This window comes from Anopheles marshallii, chromosome 3 (assembly GCF_943734725.1).
Source record: "Anopheles marshallii chromosome 3, idAnoMarsDA_429_01, whole genome shotgun sequence".
NCBI classification, from domain to species: Eukaryota; Metazoa; Arthropoda; class Insecta; order Diptera; family Culicidae; genus Anopheles; species Anopheles marshallii.
In genome coordinates this window covers 20,018,424-20,036,584 of record NC_071327.1, presented here as the reverse complement: position 1 = coordinate 20,036,584, position 18,161 = coordinate 20,018,424, and the positions used below count along the sequence as shown (strand labels likewise).

The following is an 18,161-nucleotide window of genomic DNA, read 5'->3' as shown; positions in this document are numbered from 1 at the left end:
TATCATAAAGCGTCTAAGCGGAGAAGAGTGGCCACCGGGACACCGTACCTATCTTAGGCGCATTCCGCGTGGAAGTAGTATTGTGATTAAGAGTTTTAAATGGCTCAAAGATACAAGCCAATCCAAACGTTTGTTCATATTAATTCTTCAACCTTTCACAATCAAAGTTTGGGGCACTGCAGTTCCGAGCACTGCACATACACACACCCAGCGATCTCCCGGGAGATTCGAGCCGATGCAATTTGGGCGATGCGATCCAGCCGCCCGGACGCTTCGTTGGGAATGTTGGGAGGAATTTGTGTGCTGTCTTCAAATGGGCACACACCTGTCCAAAACGGGCCAAACTGCACTTCGCGGATGGGCGATCGTCTAGGCCACCGCGCGAGATTTCCTACCATGTGGAAGGCGGGTGACCATCACCAACACGATGAAGCAAGGTAAAATACGAGCATGGCCGCGATAGGAGGGGTGGAGAGGGAGAGGAGGGCGGCGAAGAAATGGTTAAGAATGTCTGCCGTCAGGAGACGGTGGCGAACATCGTGACGAAGTGGTTGATGATTAAAGATGTTGTATAGGACACCTGTTTCTTTCCGTTGTTGTTTTATGATTATTTTTATAGCTTTTATTGATGCGGGAATATAGCTGTTAATTAGTGAGAAAATTTTAAAACAAACTTGTTCGCGTTCTCTTTTCCTTTATCGTGCCCCCTCCCTGTCTGTCTCACGTGACTTTCGTTCCCTTTTTCTTTTCCCTTTCCTGCAACACCTCGGGTTGGACATGGGCAGCTGGGCGATGGAATGGTTCCCAAGTGGTTGCAGTGGCGGAACCAGCAGAAGAGGAAACGCGGACAGGAAACGGCTGCAGTACGCACATCCGCCATCACCACCAACCAGTTGGCCGCGCGAAGCGATGGCTACGATTTTCTAATTCTTTTTTCACACGTCACATTCGTCGGCATTTTCCGCACGCCCGTGATCGAAGAATTCTGCTTTAATGAACATTAATGAGCGAGGCGAGGTGAGTTCCTGAAGGTTTCCGGTTTTCCGACGATGTCCACGATGGGCTGTGAAAAGTGCTGATAACCACGGCAGAAACCATGCGAATGTAAATCTCGATGTAGTCTCCAGGAATGGTTTTCTAGGTTAGGTTTTGTCCACCTGGGGGAGAACAATGTTTCTGTTTTCCTTCGGAGCTTCCCAAGAAGAGTTGGGTTCATCATTAGTTTTGTATGAACTTGAGCGGTTCGTTCTTTGTGAGGAACTGAACGAACGGTACAGAACGTTCGTTCTTTTGTCTCCCATGAAAAATGGAGTCTTTTATAATTTATACGTCGCTCCTATAGTTCGCTCCACTTGCCATTCCCGGTCGCTCATCAAATGATCCTACGTTTCCCAGGTAGTTCGCACAACCTGTCATTCCTGGACATGCGTTATTTGTCGCTCAACATGCGTTACGGGCAGCTCAACTTGCGTCATTCAACCTGCTTCACAGCCCGTTTAATTACTTTAACATTTAATGCATAACTCACCCCCGTCCCGTCTATATAGAAAGTTCAACCGGGAGACTCTTCGTGATCGAACTGTATAGGTTTCGCTTTTGTGAACGAACTCTACATAGAAGCTTCTGCCAAGTGACACTGACGTCAGCCAATAAAGTAATTCTGAAATCTTAAGTATAAAATTTACGTCATTTTATTCGACACAGCCCCGAAACACGATCATTAACAACTTCAATGGGAAACTTCCCCCTTCTGCCGAATATCATCTTCGCTAGAAAAACGAGTTTTTAGCTTGTTGGACATTGGACGTAGGAATTGATGGACAAAACTACCAAACTAAAAACTAGTTTGGCGAAATCTCCAATCCCCCTCCCCCAAAAGCACACACAAAGAAATCAATGAAACAGAAATATTATATTGCATATCTTCAAAAAACCTCGCCGGCGACCATCGAACCGGTTGCATATGTGGCCCATCACTAATGTGTGAAATTTTTCTGATGCCTTTAAAGAGCGCCTTCAGCGCAGCGCACGCATCGTTCAAGCGTTTTGACGATTTGCGGTGTCTCTCGGGGCACGGACGTAAAAGCATCGCCACTTCACTACATCACTCACAGCACAGCGCCAGACACAACGTCGACGAAATTCAACCTCAAACGTCCATCCGGTCCGGGCATGAAGCGGCACGACGGTTTTTTTTTTCGCTTTCCCCCCCTTGTGTGGCCACACGGTCTCAAGTGCAAGTACCGTTGGTTGCCGGCAGCGCCCGGGGCCTCCGGGTTGATGACGGTGAGGCACAGGAATGTTCGCAGCAATTAGCCACAATGAGTAACGATCGCTGATAATTGCATTCTCGCACAGCGCGGCGCAGCGTTGCAGTGTCGGCTGGGTCATCCGTTTTGGTTCGCGTTTATCACCAGCTGGACCGAAAACCCAGCACTGATACGGGTGGCGGATATGGGATGGTCGAGACCACATGGGCCTGAGCGGCATGGCCAGGGGTTTATGAGCTAGAATTTTGGTTTAGTCAAGTGATGTGTCCACGGGGACACGGCGACCAGAAGGCAACACACGCGCACTCCAGAGCGTCATGCTGCTTCCTTTCGGTAAGATTATTCAATTTATTAGCTTGATGAGTTTGCTTCAATTAGCGTACTCCCCAGCCCGCCCCAAAGTGCCATGCGCCCCAGAACGTCGTCCATCTCAGGGGTAGCAATTACGAACGATTGCAGCGCACAAGGAATTTCGACGCCATACCGTAACGGAACCCGACCCGATCCAGCCATCACGAGATCGATCCACCCTGTGCGGTGTGTGTGTGTGTGGGAGCATAAATGGAAGTAAATCACACAGCACGAGCCTGAATACCTGAACCCTTTCGAGAGATGCCCCCCCGGGTCGGGGGAAGTAGTGGTGATGGGCATAACGGTCTTTTTCTTCCCACATTAGAATTAGAGCTCCGGTCCGGTGCGGAGCGTATCAGTGCGACCAATTAAGCAGCGCACCGGAAATGACCGTTCGAGCGGACACCACAGGCGGATAAGGGAACGGGGACCATACTGTCGAGGTTTGCTGCTAGTTGCCATTTAGTCTGATTTGACACCGGCACAATCTACCGTCCGAAAGGGGGTGAAGAAATTGAAAGACGAGCAACGGTACGGACGGAACAGTTTGTCGACGTGGCTCCATGCAGTCTCTTTACGATCGAGTGACAACCGGCCTGGTGTGATGTCGGCATTGTATGTGAAATTAACGATTTTGCGGAGATATAGACTCCAGTGGCCCTTAACCTTGAACCAACATGCAATGGCAAAGCATTCAATTATGCGAGAGAAGAATGATTTAGTTAATCAGAAAATTTGCTTTTGAGATTTAGCAATCTTGTGTTATTATTGAGTTATTCACAAAAAAGTCTGTTAGGACCTAAAGATTTCTCTTTATACGATGTTCGAAATAACCTGTGTTAAAATTAAAAGGATATATCAACGGTCATTTTGAAATGGTTTCAAGAAAATAAATCGTACATTTTGGCAACACTGTCAGTAGTAACGCCAGTCGCGTGCAAGGAGGCAAACTGAAAGGACGTGAATACTGAGAGTTCAAATAAAACAAACAACGAAGGGCAAGCTTATATAAAAGTGTCTTTAAATTGTTACTACCAAGTGAAAGATCGCAACAACCTAACTGAATTATGAACTGTGTAGATGTCTAGCTGATGTCACGAATCTTGAGACCAAAAGTTCCTCCGAGAAGCAAAACTTCACCTCAGCCACTGCGATGTAGAAGTGAATGAGGTTACCGAGCTTAAAAAACTTGAAATTTACCCCCAAAAAAATCGCCACACCAACGAGACGGAACCCGGTATGCTTGTGTGTGTGTGAGGAAAAATTGATAAGGAAACCTGTCAGCAAGAAAAGTTAATGTCGTGGCATCGGCAAACAACGGAACGGAACGAAAACAAACAAAAACCTACCACAGAAAAGCATTCAAACCACGGCGCAGCAGCGAGGCGCGCGCACGCCTGCCGATCACTTTGCGTGCATCAGATTCGATACGGAAAGAAGGAGAACATATTTCATCGGATTTACCACCATTTACTTTCTTCGACGACGTGCACAAACACACTTCCTTCGCCGGTTCCGATAGCAGATCCTGCGCGCATAGCTCCATTAAATGGTAAAACGAGACTGTGGCCCGTTTGTCGCGCATCTTGGGTGCGGCAGCAAAGTGCAGATGACTCTCCACGGCATCCGTGTTTTATGTCCTCTGCATGGTACACGATCCGCCCGGCGATCGACGCAAACGTTCGCAGGCGTGCGGTTTCCCCACAGCCATTTCGGCGACCGGCGTGGGCTTGTGCAGGTGGACGCAAAAAGCGTTGTGTGCGAGTGTTGTAGCCGACACATCTTCAGCAATCGTTGCCGTGTGTCACTCAGTGATAAGTCAGCATGCCGGTGCGGTGTTGGATTGTTGTGCGGTTTTTTTTTCACCCTCGACTCACACGCTTTACGTATGCTTTCCTAATATGCCAACCGGCAGAACTGGTCAGACCTCTTCAACAGATGTACAACTTTTATGAGAATTATTATATTTTTGCATAATTTTAAGATTAAAGCAGTAAAAATATGTAAATTGAGAAGCCCCGAGCGCTCAGCCTGACCAGATGGCTCGGAATGGATACCATCCAGCCCGTACCATGCCCACCACTGCCATGATCTGGCTCACTGTTAGCTCACAGTATGTATGGCTCGCCGTATTGACTCTGGTTGGTCTCCACTACTAGTGTGCGGTTGTGGGCTAATTTTGAGAAGACTGCTCACGTCCACAGTTTCGTTTTGCCTTCGTATAAGCAGATCCAGTCGCAACGTAGCACCAGCAATGGTAGCATGAATCGGGAAGAAAAACTTGATCGATGTAGAACTAACCAGAATGCCCCATGCTGATTTTTGGGCGGTTGTTTCATTAACAAAACAAAATACCCATACGACCCGCTCGACAACACGACCCCGGGGGCTAAGAAGAGAAATAGTTCACAGAGCATCCTCGCGCACCCAACGGCCATAAATTATGGCCGTTTTCAGTTGGATTCTTCCGGTGTTTCTTGCCTACCGAGTGACTCATGATCGGAGAAAAAAATGAATTAATACGAACCGTTCTTAAATGGAGGGCCAATCGGCAACACAACTCAGATGAAAGTGGCTCTTGTTTTGTGTTTGATTTAAGTGTTTAAAATTATATTCAGCATCATTAAACGATGATCACGAAATTGGTTGTTTATTATTCACATATAGACACAGTCCATTTCCCTATGAATCTATTAACAGCATATGTAAATCCATCACATTCGTGCCAGTATGGCCAGTTTTTACAAAATAGTGCCCACTATTAAGCGCTTCATAAAACCTGTAGGAATCATTATTTTCAATGAACGATTTGCCGTCCTTATGGAAGATTTCATGATACTCGTTGGCAACAAAAGCGCCACCGATTGCCCCGGCAGCATCCGTTGGACCATCGATTCCGTCCGTGCCGGCAGATAGAAAATATACAGAATCTGCCACATTTTCAAGTTCATGCAAACCATATGAAATACGAAGCGCAAGTTCTTGATTTCGGCCCCCTTTTCCACTGCCGGAAACGCAAACGGTTGGCTCACCGGCACCAACGATCAGTAGTGGCTCCTCTTTCCAATCAACAACTTTTCCTACTAGTTCAACCTTTTCTACATCGGTGCATTTTAGCTTAAGTAAAAGCGTTCCGAATTTATCGGCCATTAAACGCTCGGACAATTTGCCCTTTTTAAAATTGTACAACATTCCGGCCAACTCTACGTAAATAGCGCTCAATTCGGCTACGTTCCCTTCGAGCTGTTTCGATAAAACGATACATTTTAATCCTTCAGATTGGGCTCTTTGCGCGATGCAGTTTACGGCCACTGCATTGCTGCCCAGTAAAAACAGTTCATTATTATCTGTGTTGGTTTTGTATCCGTTATCTCTCGGCTGGTCTATTATTTGCATAGCCACAGGAGGCAGCTTTTCCCACAGCCTATATTTCATTAAAATGTCTTTCGCTTTCCGATTCACATCGACCCCCTTCGGAACAACGGTAGGGCCACTAGCAATCAGTTCCATCGGGTCACCTACAATGTCAGATATTACGTACGAATAAACCCGAAAAGCGCTTTTGGCTTGCAGAGCCAATTGTCCTCCTTTCACATCCGATAGGGCTATTCGCACGTAGTTAAGCTCATCGATGGATGCACCGGCTGTGGACAATGATTTAATTATTTGTAGCTTTTCCGGCAGTGTAATGGGTGCTTTGGGTAGACAAAGTAACGCGGAACCTCCACCGGACACCAAAACACATAGAATGTCCTCTGACGTCATACTATGTGCGATTTGCCTTATCTTGCTGGCAGCCACCAACGATCGTTCATCGGGAAGGTTATCTCGAGCGCACTCAATTACCTCCATCACAGTGTTTGGTGATAAGCTAAAGTCTACATCTCCAGCAAATCTTTCGCTCGTACCCACTGGTATGCTTATACATCCGCTACATAGACGATGACCGAGAAGTTTTTCCATTTGGACGGCCATACCTAGGACGGCTTTTCCGAATCCGATTACATGATAACGTTTATGATCGTGGTTGACGCTTTCGTGGATTTTACTCGCTGTTTTGTAATATCCTTCAAACAATGATTTCGGTTTAACAGCCTCTACGCCATACGAGAAAAACTCTCGCAGCTTATTTACGTTGGCATAATTCAATGTACTCATTCTCCTTGAAATTAATCGGCACGATCGTATCATTGAACAGCGTTCTTTCCAAACATTAGGCCGTGCAACAGATTCGAAGGATGAAGCTTTGTGGTCGAGAAAAACGAAATCTGAAAGTGATGAAATGAATAAGTAACTTCCTCAACAATTATAAGCAAAATTAAATACCCTCGACTTTGTTCCACCTGCACGACCGTTTATTTGTTTACTGGCGATTTGTCATTTCACCGCTAAACAATCGCCGTGTTTATAACCTGTACCTCTAGAGTCGATTTGTAGTTGAGCACAAGGTCTACTGAAAACACAAGACCGAGATGTGCTTGGCCAAGGTGAAACAAACGATCTAAAAATCATTTCATTTGTGCACAAAATAATCTGTATCATTTTTTATTTATGCACCGAAATTGTATTTTCAATGTGTGTAACAACAACGAACCTACAGGAGTGATAAGCACAAAAATTATTAAATTATAAATCAATCTAAATTTAAAATTTAGATACGATATCACCTCACTCTATACGCTTTGAGTTGGGCTGACAAGCGAGGTTTTCTTCCTGATGTTTTTGATAAACGTCAAAACGGCCATGGCACCCTCCGATACGTGCGCCGATATCAAAACAATCAATGCAAGCCGGTCCTGAAGAAGCGCGTTTTTTGGCAAAAGAAATATCAGAACTGCAAGGAAATTTGTTCGTGCTTCTGCTGCTAGAGTAACATTATCGTGATGGCTACAAACGGAATAACTGAAACTCGCACTTCCATCAAGTAAGTGATAGGCTTATGGTGCTGTTGAATCGCTTGACCATTGCCAACAACAATCTTCCGCTTGTACCGTTTGCAGCTGCGAAAACATTCCGGATCTGTTTCTGGATAAGTTGATCGCGAAGATGCACTTTAGCCAGTTCGGCAAAATCAAGCGATTTATTCTACGGCCTGGCCGGCTTGCATGCACGGTTGACTACGAGACACCAGAAGCGGCCCTGCTGGCTGTGGCTAAAGGCGGTCAGTTCAAGAACCATTCGTTCAACATCTCCTGGACGGACGTAAAGCCCCAATCGTTCGGTGACAATGGCAAAATAGGCGGATCGGCTATCGATATGGAGGTGCAGATGGAGCTGGAAGCGATTGATAACACACGAGGAGCACCTTCACCGAGTAAGATCTGCTTCATTCTGACGCTTGAAAACTAAAATTCTTGAATTGTGGCAGCCTAAAATTGGAATACTCTTTGTAGGTTTGTTGGCGTATTATAAAACCGGAGAACAACGACCTGCGGTTGTGTCGAACAATCGTCCTTCTCTTCCTAAACCTACATTAACTACCACAGTACGTGCGGAGCAAGACCCAAGGATTAAACAAGTACGAGTTGAGCTAGAAACGTTAGCACGCAAGCCAGCATTTTCTTCAGAGGAGCGATACAGAGTGTTAGAGGCAAAGGATCGCTATATTCGTCTCACAACGGAACGGACAACTGACATTCGGAAGGCAAAAAACATCGAGGGCACTTGTCCCGACATGTGCCCCGAAAAGGAGCGCTATCTGCGTGAGTGGAAGTGCATGGTACCTTCGTATGAAAAACAGGCCGGCGGCGCTACGCAGATAGATCACGTAAAAGCAATCAAACAATACTCTCGCAGCTCAGCCGATCAGGAACTACCGTTGCCGCACGAGTTGCGCTCACAACAAGCTCTTGGACGCACGATGCACTTTTTGCTCACAAATTTGGCCGACCTGTGCGATGACGATGAAAGTGAAGGTGGTGGCAATGTGAGTGATTGGTTCCATTACATTTGGGATCGAACGCGCGGTATCCGGAAGGACATTACGCAGCAAGACCTTTGCTCGCCCACGGTCGTTGAGCTGGTGGAGCAGTGCACTCGCTTTCACATACATTGCGCGGCCCGACTTGTTTCCGAGGATCCGTCTGTGTTTGATCAGAAAATCAACACCGAGAACATGACGAAATGTCTGCAAACTCTGAAGTACATGTATACGGATCTGGCCAAGCGCGGTCAACGCTGTCCAGCAGAAGCTGAGTTTCGCGCTTATATGGTACTGCTGTATTTGAACGATGGCAACTTCTTGTGGGAGCTACGTCAGCTGCCGGAGTCGATTATTCACTCTAGTGAAATCCACTTCGCGCTTTCCGTGTACTTTGCACTGGAGGAGAACAACTTCGTGCGATTCTTTCAACTTGTACAGTCGACCAGCTACATGAACGCATGCATCTTGCTTCGATACTTCACTCAAGTTCGTCAGAAAGCGCTCGAAATTCTGCGGAAAGCTTATGCAGTACGGTCAACGGCAACCTTCTCACTGGAGTACTTGACGAGCATCCTTGGCTTTGAGGATGAAGAGGAAGCGGATGCGTTCTTCGATCACTACGGCATTATGGTCGATCAAACGACCGACACGGTGACGTTTGAACCTAGGCAGTTTTACATGCCGGCTCTTCCCTACCCGACGTCTCGTGCAGTCCGGCTGGTCGAGAGCAAACGCAACGTATCGACAGGTGAAGCCATCTGCGGACGTCCACTAGCAGAGTGGGAGAAACGGTTGCCCGCGATACAACCACCAACCGAAAGTTTCGATGCAAATGGTTGTTTAAAAGAGCAAGTGCTCCAAACGGTCTTTGCATATCGTAAGTATAATGCAGAAGAGAGTGTAACTCAATCTCAGAAACCGACTCCTAAAGAGCTTCTGCCTCTACACCCAATAGAGGAAGATAAGGTTGATAGTACGCTAGTGAATGCACGGGATGAAACAATGTCGGATGACAGGATCTTCAAAGTGCCTTCACCTACAATCGCAATTCCGCGGACATCTCCTCGTGCCCGTACGCCTCCAAGCAAGCCAACGATAACACCATTTGCAGTGGAACAAAGTATTGTCACACCATCACCCGTCATTGGAACATACGACTCCAAAACTCCTAGTGGTGAAACTTCTATCTTCAAACCATCGGCGACCGTTGCTCCAGCAGCATTTACATTTTCAACTGGATTTGGAAAGAATATATTCGGGAATGCATCTGCTCCACCCGGCAATTCTCCATCGACCGCATCTATAGCTGATGGTGGTAAATTATTTGGCGCTTTTGCATCCGGTAAAGCAACCTCCGGAGGCAGCATATTTAGTCAACCGGTTGGTAATGCGACAACAGCCGGTAAAAATAATATGTTTGGCCAGCTAAACAACATCACCATGCAGCACACCAATCCACCGTCGAACATCTCGGTAACACCCGCCGGACAGACGTTCTTCGAAGCAGCCAAGGAAACGTCGTTAATGAAACCACAAACACCAGCCGCTTCGGCTTCATTGTTCCAGCCCAAACTTACCGGTTTTACGCCATCCACAACATTCGGCATTGATACGATATCCGGGCCAGTGAACCCTTTCGGCAGAGTTAATATATTCGATAAAGCTTCCTCAATACCTGACAAAGTGCCTGTCAGTTCATCTCCAGCGTTTGTGGGTGGCTTTTTCCAACAACCACCCAAAGAAACGAACGATATTCAGGAGAAAGTCGGTATGCTGCCCAAGATGCCCGACCCGAATGAGACTGCGGAGCTAGAGAAACAGCAGGAAAGATTAAAACAGGAGCAAGAAAGGAGGAGGCAGGAACAACTCGAAATGGAACGTAAACAAACTATCGAACGGGCAAGTACTGATGAGCTGGAGAAGCTGCTGGATCTAATTGTGCAGGAGATTGTACCGGAAATAGCAGAAGCTGCGGTGGCGCGCCAAAAACGACTGCAACAATATCCGTTCGAACTGTTTGAAGAACTAGCCGATGAGCTACTCGCCTCTGTTGTACCCTCGGTGGCCGAGCAGGAAACTGAGCGAATGGAACGTATAAAATCTGCCCGAGCTTGGAAACTGAGCGTCAAATATTTCCACCGTTGGCACCGTCACGCACAGAGTGCGGCAAGGTGGCGTCGTTTAATGCGAACAGTACCACCGTCCTTTGTCAATGGCAGCATCGGGATGGACCAATTACCACGCTGTGATCAATTGCGCCCATTCTTAAGCGCTCGGTTCACCGGTACGAAACGTAGCCCTGATGAGGTGCTTCAAGATCAGTCGGTTCGTCGCGAAGTGTTCCTTTTCGATGCTTTTCCTGAGCGACAGCTTATCGATCCGTTCGTGCCACTGGAAGGTATGATCCACCAACTGCAGACACTATCACCCACTCATTTGCTTGGATTTGCCGGGTTAATCTACTGGAAATTGGTGATTTCGGTGCCAGCGGAAGGTGAGGAAGGCTCAGCAGGATTTCCAAGCTTTGTTCAACGCTGGCTACAGTGCTGTGGTTTCCGGAAAGACAACAGTGCAACAAATCATCCATATTTCTACTTGGACACACGGCCTCCCCCTTCTCAACAACAACATTCTTATATGAATACATCGAAGGTTGGTACTGCAGACATCAGCAAAGAACAGCGAGCAATCTGCATGCGATTACTAAGGGGACGATCGTTGGTCAGCGAAAAGGATACCGACCGTGAGCTGGCATGTAATTTGAGCGATGGACTGTTATTTTTCCTGAGTGATCGCTGCCAAATTGAAGATGCTCGGACACGCTTGAAGAACATTCTGTCAAAGTGTGGCAGTGGGGAACCCAGTATTGCTGTTATTCTTTACTGTCCCAACAGTGTCGGAGCTGATAGTAGCACTTTATCGGTGGACTGCTTGGAACAGAGCCTAGGATTGGTTGTTGGCACGATAAAACGGTGGCGCGTATTTTTGTGGTGCAAAGCAACGGAAAACGACACACTGCGAGAGGCAATCACTTACCTTACCAACTGCTATCGAGCACACCTGCAGTTTGAATCACCACGCTATCGGGAGCGATTAGAGATGCGACCACTGGCCGACTTTCTGGAGAGTTGCGTTGGTTCAGAAATGTGGTTCCGATTGAATAAGGCCTGCCGCAAACCAGACGGTTGCACCTTAGCCGGACGAAACGGGAATGGAATTGTGCAACTGTACAATTCAATCGTTGGTAAGGTTCAGTCGATGGTGAACCAAGATTTAAAACAATTCGTGCTACTGCCAGAGGAGTTTGGGAACCTTCGTGATTCTTCGGTGGCAACAAAAACCGGCAAGTTTCTACCATTGCCGGAAGCTTATTTCCCATCAGATTGGCATAGTTCCCAGCGCAAGGAGCGTCTAATACAATTGCTAAAATCTCTGGAGCTTCGTCCACTACCGAACAGTCTGCAGAGTGCAATCGACTGTGTCGCTCAAGAAGCAATCACTCAAGGTGTCGCCTCGGATGTTACGAGACTGCGGGCGGAGCTGAACGAATACTTATCCAGCTATCGGGAACTGTTGCTGGAAGATTGTTACAACTTAAGCACGCTTACTCAACAGTTTGTTCAAGGCATTGTTTCACAACTGGCAGGATATGTGCATGAATCAGAAACTCGACCATCCGGACGAACCGGCGAGAATGTTCGCCATTGCTATTGGGTACCACTATTAGCATTGATTTCAGAGAAGATTCTTCACGCTTTATTGATACGTGCCGATAAAAGCGGTCCAACTAGAACACTACCCTTCGAAGTGTGCTATCGACTTAGTGAGTTCCTTCAACACACTGAAACAAACTGGTGGAAGGATCAGCTACTGCAATTACAAGAAGAAGCGCAAAAAGCCATTGGAGAATCAGAAGTCAACAGTACTCAGACATCCTCAGGATCAAGCTTCAATATGAACACCTCAGATCGCAAGCGTTCGCATCAGGAAGAGTTGCTGCATACTGATAGCATAGCCAGTCTATGTGATAGTTTCACTAGTTTTAGCGATAGCATACGAAGCGATACCGGAGGTAAACGGGCCAAAAGAATAAACGGTATAGCGTTAAGCCAGGAAATCGTGGATGACGTAATTGCGAAGGGCTTGAGCGCTATGGCAAAAGCCGAGCAGATAATTAGCGAACATCAAGCGATCACGAGCGAGCTGCGTACTGTATTCAGTCCACTAGAGAAGGCCATAATGGACGTGGAAAAATCCTGCAGGGAGCTTCAATATCAATATAGGAGGTCTTCATCGAAGTGAGCGGCCAGTTGCAAAGGTGTTGGACAAATAAGAAATGCTGGTAAGCGAATCGTAACTCAAAGTTGTATCCATTAAAGTGGTGAATTTTTTAGTAAATTCTTTTCTGCCTATCTTTGTATTATAGGTGCCGACGACTACAGTAAACTGGTGCACCTAGGAGCAATCCTAGAACTGCAGCATGGTGCACAGCACGCGAGTTTTTGGATGGGAAGGATACAGGACGGACTGTTCGGTTAGGAGCCATAATTTACAAGGTTTGTAAGTCAGACTAGGAAGAAACTTGTTACTTTTCACGGCCAAAAACGACTGGATCTGGATGTATCTTTCGATGCAAAAGCATAAAATTGAAAATTGTATAATTGTTGTAAGACAAATAGAGAATGTATTATCATTATAGGGTCTTTTAGATTAGTTAGTTAAGGACAATGCGTGTAAATTGCAAATCTGCAAACTAGTACAGTCGGTAACGCAAAGTTTAACTTATAACATACAGGGGCTGATTATCCAGCTACGGGGTAAAATCAACACGTGACAAGAGCCGTTCTTTTTACAGTACAGCCGGTACAGTCGGTAATGCAGAACTGAACAACAGACCCGTTGTAAATTAAAAACACACCGGAACCATGCCTCCAATATGCATTATCTATTCAGCTGCGGGTATTTGTTTTTTCCTTTTAGTCACAGATAACCTGCCATTCGGCACCGCAGGACAAATGCGGACAAATTCAGCAAAATAACAAGGATAAATCAAGCAGAGCAGCCACGCTAAAACCTCTAAACCTAAAAGATTCTTTCTAGTGAAAGGTTCACTATATTCGTTGGTGTATTGATTGTATGTTTGTCATGTTATGTTAAGTATTGAATAAGTTCGGCACAACAAGAATGTGTATTTTTAAACAAAAAAAAAATAATACATTTGCCTGATACAATTCGTATCATCGGCATTAAATTACAGTCGAAAAGATACTTCATATGCAATTTTCTTTCCGTTTTTTGTGAATGATGATATGATAGAACGTTATAGTCGTAAACCAGCAGCGACCAGTAGCCTGGTGCAGGAGTCCTCTAATCCGCTCACGGTCGAGCGCCATTGTCAGCCAGTCCATAATCGCGGCCTTTCTGGCGAACGCATCAACGCCATCACTCCGTCTCAATTTGGACCTATCGCACCACCTCTGTCCATGTGGACGACGTGAAACTACTGTACGGTAAACTACCCATCGGAGTCTGGCGAGTCTAAATCGCTGTATGACAGTGAGCTAGTGAGCCTATTGTCCTTCCACACATACCGAGCCCTTCCAAAATTCCTTCTGGTCATCTTCCTCTTGAACACGGCTTTCGGGGGGTTTCGTCAGTTTTGGACAAAGTCCATGTCTCAGAGGCGTATGTGAGTGCCGGAACTATATAGCTTCTGTAATGTGCCAGCTTCGTTCGTCGCGATAGGTGTGTTAAGTAGAGAAGTATCCACAGTCTGTAGAAAGACCAGTTGGCAAACAGATCCAATCGAGTATCTCAACGTTAATGTTGTTGGCGGTGCTGATCCTTGACCCAAGGTAGATGATTTTGGACGAATTCGAAAGAGAGCTCACCTATCTGTACGTCCCTCGTACGTAAGTAAGGATTAGTAAGCATGGCCACTAGTGGTCACCTCGTTAATCTCCAACCCATTCCAACCATTCTAGAAAAGCTTCACTATATTCGTTAGTGAATTGATTGTGTGTTCGCCATAGGCATGTTGGACATTGAACAAGTTAAGTATATTTACATCGTGAATTACAGTCAGAAATGAACATTTATCTCCGACTCGTTCCTATTCCGCGCTGGAAAAAAAATGTACAAACTTATCATACTAATTATGTTGTTCGCCGCTAACTTCTATTTCCTGATGTTACTGTTTCACTTGGGTGCTTCCAATCGTTGGCAAAGAAAAGCTGCACTAGCTGACTATCTTAACTTTCATTGCCATGCTTTCTGATTTACAGTGCCCTTAATGCGCGCTTAATTAACACGGTATAATTTATTTATTTATGTTAATTTAATTTCTGCGCTGTGTGACATAACAAGCCTCATTCCGCTTATCATTCGCTAACCGATTGAACAGTGACAGTAATGTGGTGTACACCGGCGGGACATTTCCTGGCCGTTCGGCCCGCCGGTAATCTCTCTTACTGGGGCTATTCCTAATAGGCAACTACCAGTGTATTTTGTGTCTGATAAATGGTGCTTCCCGCTTGCACTTCCCCTGAAAGCCTGCAATCCTTCTTTCGGGTTACGTTAACATTGTTTTGCGTGATAAAAGGGTTGTTAATTAGAAATTGTTTCAACATTTCCACGTCGTTTGTAAATAACTTTATCAAAGAGATGATACCCAGCAGGGGATTTAATGAAGGCTCTACACTGCATAATGCTTACAGCTCCAGCTGTACAACGCTCCATGCCGATCACTTGATTGATCGATCATCACTGTGGGAAACGATCAAGTTCATGACCTCAATCATCATCACCGTCACACTCTTGTGTGTGCCTCTCACGGGGAGTCGCTAATTACATCCTCCGTACGCCACCTTGACATAGACATCATACTTCACTTTAATCACACACGCGCACCCCCAAACAAGATCACACATCTTATCACCTTAATGTAACGCGGAGCAAACACCTGGCACCCAAGATTAGCCTACCGAAGAAGCGTCACACACTGTGGCGATGCATTATCGCCACTGGGGGTACCGGCATATTTGCATAAAAGCTCGATTAAGGTCAACACACACACAAAAATGTGTGGCGAGACAAAGAGTGTTGGCAACAAAAAAAAAAAACCGGCAAACACCATCAAAAAGGACTGTCGCGGAAAAGGGATCGTCGCCTGCAAGAGAATCCATCCCGTGGCACCGCAGTTTAGGCAGGTCGGTTCGACGCGGCACACATACCTTTTGGACGGATCGTTGCACTTCGGTGGCGTCCGTGCTTGTTGCTTCCTTTTAGCCTGCAACCGGGTAAAAACATACGATAAACGAGCGCGCAAATAATTGGTCCCCTGCCTTCCCCCACAAACAGGGAACGTGTTCTGATAAGACCCGAACCGACGTGTGGTCGTTGTCGTATAAAAGTGCTAAAAGAGAAATTTTACGCTTTTAGAATGCTCGTAGCTTCTCGCGGCAGTTGTGCGAACGATCGGGTGTGATTGGTTTGGTGATCGTTTTTTGGAATGCGCACAAGACAAACAAACAAATGCCCCTTCAGTGAAGCCACACATTAACGGACGCCCTAAAGTGATGTTCGCCGTCGCATTGTTTCGGTGGTTAAGCCTGGTCTCGGTCACGATCGGTCTACTGCAGCTGGTTGCCGGTGCCGATTGGAACTTTCGCAAGTGCTTCGAGACGGTCAAACGATGCCCGAACCAGAATGTGTCGTTTTATCTCTACACGAGGTACGGCTCTTAGTTTATTACGCCAAAGCATGTGTGACAGCAGTGGAAAGTGGTTGAAACTCACGTGTATTAGAAGTGCCTGCACTGCTGGGCGTACGATTGAGCATTCAGTTGCGGTTAGGAACTCTACGTCAGATGTGACCAATAAATTAATAGGAGTTAATAGGAGTTACCAATTTGTTACACTACGCTAAGCTTTGATTCGAATTGGCTTGCTTCGCTCTACTCGACTTTAGATTTCTTTGCTCCATTCAAGAAACTGTTCTTGGCAATATTTACCACCTTCAACGCCATCCCTACAGCTGCAAGAAGCGCCACGAGCATAAACGTTAACACATCGTAGGAATACTTCTGGAACCAGCTCATGTACACTGCTGGCGATTGTAGCAGAATCGCGTCCGGATTCCGCAGCACCCATTCGCACCACCAGACCGCCCGTTCCAGTGGGCTTTCGGGCTGATCGCGGAAGAGCCGCGACATTTGTTTCATCCTCTGGCTGTACCCAGCGTTGCCCAACATTTCTTGCACCACCTGCACCAGCTCGTTCGCCTGGAAGTGTTGCATCGAGAGTCGCTTCGCGATACCGACCTCCACGCAGTAGTTGATGTTTCGGAACTGGTCGGCAAACAGCGGGAACCCAACAATCGGCACACCATGCCAGATCGCTTCCTGCGTGCTCAGCAGCCCACTGTGCGTGATGAAGAGCTTAATGTTGGGATGGGCCAACAGATCGTTCTGTGGCATCCAGGCACGGATGTACACATTCTTCGGCACCGGTACGGGTAGCTTGGACTCGTCGGATTCAAACTTCCACAGGAACTGGTACTGCGGTAACCGCTCCATGGCATTCAGAATGTTGCGAACACGCTCGGGACCGAGCAGATCGCTGCGCGCGTTACTACCGAGCGAGAACAGAATGAACCCGTTCTTGGCACTCTCGACCACCTTGCGCAAGTCGTCCGGCAGGGGTTTTGAGGGCATAATTTGTAGCCCACCGACGGGTATCATGTTCGGCATCATCGGCTCCTTGTACTGGATGATTGGATTGATGTTGGACAACGATAGGCGCACGTTTTTGTAGAACGTGTTCGTCGGAGGTGCGTCCGGATATAGTTTGCGCACGATCTTGTCCGCCTCCGGATGCATGTACACCTCGTGAATGATCATCTCGTACATGTCGTAGTAGAAGTTCTTTACACGCTGCACAAAACTCATGCTCTGCGGTACATCGAACACGTGGTTCGGTACCAGCCCGGGGTATGCGAACGCACCCAGAACCGTTGCCGCCGTGGATGGCGCATTGTACGGCGTGGAAGGAATGTACGGTACACCCTTAAATCGGTGCATTATGATCGAAGGTATGCAGGGTCCGATCATGAAGTCACTCACAAACAGCTCGAACTTGAAGTCCTTCGGGTAGCCGAGTAGAAAGTTCAATCCTTCCGACCGGATGGCCGCCTCACACAGGTTAAGACCGAACTCGTCGAACATGTGCAACATCTGGACCGGGCTTTGTTTAGCCATTTCGAAGAAGTCAAACTTTTCCCGCATCGTAGTATTGTACATGGCGCTGTAGAAGTTCTCCAGATGAATGTACGTCACGTTCGCCGGTGGCTTCTCAACGTCGGCACTGAGCACGGTCACATTATGTCCCCGTTTTCCCATTTCGTACATCAGCGGCCGCAACCTGGAAGTAAAGATGATGTGGTTGTTAAAATCACGCACACGAATATGTTCTACAAAAACCACGTCCATTTACCAGATGTAATGACTTGGCGATGGCACACCGGACATAAAGAGTACGTTGGCGGCTTGTGAAACTCCCACCAGGCCCAACACCACCGGTAATACTGTCTGCATCGCGTGGTACCTCATCGCTGTACCA

At 46.8% G+C, this 18,161-nt stretch overlaps 3 protein-coding genes across 3 annotated transcripts; 1 reads left to right on the top strand and 2 right to left on the bottom strand.

Moving 5' to 3' along the window:
• Nucleotides 1-5,303: 5,303 nt before the first annotated feature.
• LOC128714609 (glycerate kinase) lies at nucleotides 5,304-6,812 on the bottom strand. Its single transcript, XM_053809483.1, has one exon. The coding sequence runs from the start codon at nucleotides 6,810-6,812 to the stop codon at nucleotides 5,304-5,306; it is 1,509 nt and encodes a 502-aa protein (XP_053665458.1).
• Nucleotides 6,813-7,504: 692 nt separating this feature from the next.
• Nucleotides 7,505-12,846, top strand: LOC128714025 (uncharacterized). The gene is made up of 3 exons (XM_053808900.1): nucleotides 7,505-7,545; nucleotides 7,622-7,935; nucleotides 8,015-12,846. Exons 1-3 carry the CDS (start codon nucleotides 7,505-7,507, stop codon nucleotides 12,844-12,846), a joined length of 5,187 nt encoding a protein of 1,728 aa, XP_053664875.1.
• A 3,652-nt stretch (nucleotides 12,847-16,498) lies between these two features.
• On the bottom strand, nucleotides 16,499-18,151 carry LOC128712325 (UDP-glucosyltransferase 2-like). Its single transcript, XM_053807221.1, has 2 exons — nucleotides 18,036-18,151; nucleotides 16,499-17,963 (listed from the first exon to the last, which is right to left on the bottom strand). Exons 1-2 carry the CDS (start codon nucleotides 18,149-18,151, stop codon nucleotides 16,499-16,501), a joined length of 1,581 nt encoding a protein of 526 aa, XP_053663196.1.
• Between the last annotated feature and the right edge of the window lie 10 nt (nucleotides 18,152-18,161).

Coding starts and splice junctions, on each gene's coding strand:
- LOC128712325 (XM_053807221.1), bottom strand. CDS start 18,151: ATGAGGTACCACGCGATGCAGACAGTATTACCGGTGGTGTTGGGCCTG. Junction 17,964..18,035: donor TCGCCAAGTCATTACATCTG/GTAAATGGACGT, acceptor CTTTACTTCCAG/GTTGCGGCCGCTGATGTACG.
- LOC128714025 (XM_053808900.1), top strand. CDS start 7,505: ATGGCTACAAACGGAATAACTGAAACTCGCACTTCCATCAA. Junction 7,546..7,621: donor GAAACTCGCACTTCCATCAA/GTAAGTGATAGG, acceptor TACCGTTTGCAG/CTGCGAAAACATTCCGGATC. Junction 7,936..8,014: donor ACGAGGAGCACCTTCACCGA/GTAAGATCTGCT, acceptor TACTCTTTGTAG/GTTTGTTGGCGTATTATAAA.
- LOC128714609 (XM_053809483.1), bottom strand. CDS start 6,812: ATGATACGATCGTGCCGATTAATTTCAAGGAGAATGAGTACATTGAAT.